The following is a 2,586-nucleotide window of genomic DNA, read 5'->3' on the forward strand; positions in this document are numbered from 1 at the left end:
CCCTCGCAAAAGGCATGTCTGAGCATGGCACTTGGATAGGATGCGCGATTCCGCTTCGCGGCAGGCACGTTCACCTCATTTAAGGGACGGTACAAGGCGAGTCATGGTTACAAGTCGAGAGGCACCCAACAGGCTATTGGAGAAGAACCCTGTCATATGTAGAATGCGTGGTTCCCGATTGATGCTTCTCCCCGTGATCATTGATTTCGTTCTCTAAGAACCAATAAATCAACGTACCAGGTCCTTTTTCTTTCCCATCCTTGCATCGTTGCTGTCATCCCATGTCCCAGCTCGTCACGAATCTCCCCTAAACGAGAGCCGATACCCTTTAGCTCGTCGCTTGTTTTGACCACAAGAGCTACTCCCACAAGTATGTTCACCGCAAAAGCCGTGGCAAACTCTGAGCCTATGTTAAAAACACAATATAGGAAACGCTTTTTAGGACAGTATTCTGATGATCAAAATTAACGAACTCCGCATGATCCTTACATAATACTGGTGAGCCACGCATAATGACTTGGCATTCCCAAGGAAACGCATGGAAGCCATATAGGCCGGGTGAAGCCATCTTGAAATATGCAAGCAAATGATTCAGCTCCTACGTAAAGCTAGAAATTTCCTTTTGCAATGTCTTCTTCATACCACTCAGGGCTCGCCATCATACCAAAGTCTTCCTGGAACTCGGCCATCTTCAAACATAACGGTAAATTTTGTAGTGCGGTTAGTAGTTTTGTATCATCGCGTTCTGGTTCCGATTCCCCTAGGTTCGCATAAGGTCTCGAACAACGAGGACACTGGCCTGGGCTTATAGCAATACCAAGATTAAAATCCAGGTGAGTCTTTCGTTTCTCAAGGCAGCGCTCGCAGCCGCCACAAAATGTACAATAGAGGCCCGATCCGCACATTTGCCAGCACAAGCCGCAAATATAGTGGGTGTATCCACTAATATCAATCATCTGCCCCGGCGAATAGATCCTTCTTTTGACTCCACATTCGAGGCAGAATCGACGGTTACTCTCGGCGTGGCCTTTCGCTCGCTTCGCCTTTACTTGTTTGTCGGCAAAGACACATCGGAAACGAAGTTTCAGACAACGGCTGCAAGAATATTTGTTCTTGTATCTAACAAAATCAGTTGGGGAATATGTATATCGTGGCAGCAGCGAACGGGTTCCAGTGAAAGATGGTACTTACCTAGCCCAGTTCTCTGCAGCACATAAGAATGATAACTTTTGTTCTGATGTTGTAGGCTTTTCAACCGCAATCATGGACCTGAAGTATACATTGGTCTGTGACAAAGCCAGACGTGTAGGATAGTCAAGGTGGGTGAAGTATATGTAGATGTAACTCGGGCGGCAAATCGAATAATGTTACGGCCAAGGGCCGAGCCATAGATAAAATCAGGGCAAAAATCAGGTCTTGGTGAACTGACGATGCCAATTTTGCAGAACGGCGAGGAGGCAGGAGGATTGTTCATGACGCTGGACGATGCCTATATAAATTGGGGAAGTGGAGGACCACTTCATGGTCTGATATTGGCCTGAGGCTTCATATTTACATAAGCGAAGCTCCTGAAGTACACTATGCGCATTTTCCGGTGATGTCTATATATGGATGCTATCTCTATTTGTGCCTTAATTAGACGGGAAACAAGGGCTCTTGTGTCAGATTCCTAAGACAATTGGTCAATGGAGCGCAGCGAATCCTTAATCTAAATAGCTTCCCTAGAGTATTACCACAGTAATTTTATGCTCCGTGGCTCATACTGTACCTCAGTCGCTACTTTCATCGGGCCATTTTCCTCCCCACAGGTGTTCCTGTCGGCTGCTGGAAAGAATACAGCCGATCCACAGCCTGATTTACCTCTTTATTCCACCGCTCCTGTTCCTCCATACTGGATTCCAAGGCTCTGTAATCGATCGTCAATCCCTACGTTCCAAAGTCCACGACAAGGAGATAAGCTGTTGACGTACTCGATCCTCTCTTTGAGCCTGTCAAATTCTTAGCGTCATTTGGCTGGTGACGTTCTACGTGTACGGGAGACATAGAAACAGCCCGAGCCCGCGTTGCCATGGACTACAGGCCGCTCCGCCGTGATGGGTGCGCTGGATTGCCACGTGATGGGAGTCCCTGTCCGCACTCCGTGGATTGTTGGGCGCGAAACTGCACACATCAAGCTGCACCTGGCTTTGGAGTAATCCAAACCCAATCACCTGGAAAGCTCGCCATAACAATGTGACGAGCCTTCTTCTATGTGATTCCCACGTCCGTACACTGGATCGCTAGCGTGCACAGGTTCATATGATATCTACGTCTGCCTCCATTGACGGACGCATTCACTAATTGTCGTTCCAAACATGTGCCATTCATGATTCAAATTTGAAGCCGGACCCGTGGTTCCTGTCTGCTGGAAGACTTTCCCATGCTCAAATCGTTGGCAATGACGGGAAGCTCAGCTGCAATATGTGATCCACTTGCTCATTACAATCGTGGTTGATCTTTTCCAAGAGCCTCCTGGCTACCTCAAGCAAGAGCCGTAGGTGATGGTGTCCTTCAGGCGTCTGGTTGCGCGCCATATGCGCAGCGAGG

The 2,586-nt window shown here is 48.1% G+C and overlaps 3 protein-coding genes across 3 annotated transcripts in view; 1 reads left to right on the top strand and 2 right to left on the bottom strand.

Moving 5' to 3' along the window:
* Positions 1-608: 608 nt before the first annotated feature.
* Positions 609-1,322, bottom strand: ASPSYDRAFT_165059 (uncharacterized protein; the record flags this gene model as incomplete). Its single annotated transcript, XM_040843319.1, has 2 exons — positions 609-1,119; positions 1,192-1,322. Coding segments are annotated over 2 exons (642 nt in total), but the record flags the coding sequence as incomplete, so codon positions are not given.
* A 239-nt stretch (positions 1,323-1,561) lies between these two features.
* ASPSYDRAFT_52432 (uncharacterized protein) lies at positions 1,562-2,001 on the top strand. The gene is made up of 2 exons (XM_040848482.1): positions 1,562-1,906; positions 1,971-2,001. The coding sequence occupies exons 1-2, from the start codon at positions 1,746-1,748 to the stop codon at positions 1,984-1,986; spliced, it is 177 nt and encodes a 58-aa protein (XP_040695975.1). The 5' UTR covers positions 1,562-1,745; the 3' UTR covers positions 1,987-2,001.
* Positions 2,002-2,139: 138 nt separating this feature from the next.
* Positions 2,140-2,586, bottom strand: part of ASPSYDRAFT_52433 (uncharacterized protein) — a 1,510-nt gene continuing 1,063 nt past the window's right edge. Inside the window, exon 1 of the mRNA XM_040848483.1 lies at positions 2,140-2,586. This exon is cut by the window's right edge and continues 1,063 nt beyond it. Coding sequence (XP_040695976.1) covers positions 2,424-2,586 — 163 coding nt within the window. The 3' untranslated portion in view covers positions 2,140-2,423.

Source organism: Aspergillus sydowii (genome assembly GCF_001890705.1).
Source record: "Aspergillus sydowii CBS 593.65 unplaced genomic scaffold ASPSYscaffold_23, whole genome shotgun sequence".
Lineage (NCBI taxonomy): Eukaryota > Fungi > Ascomycota > Eurotiomycetes > Eurotiales > Aspergillaceae > Aspergillus > Aspergillus sydowii.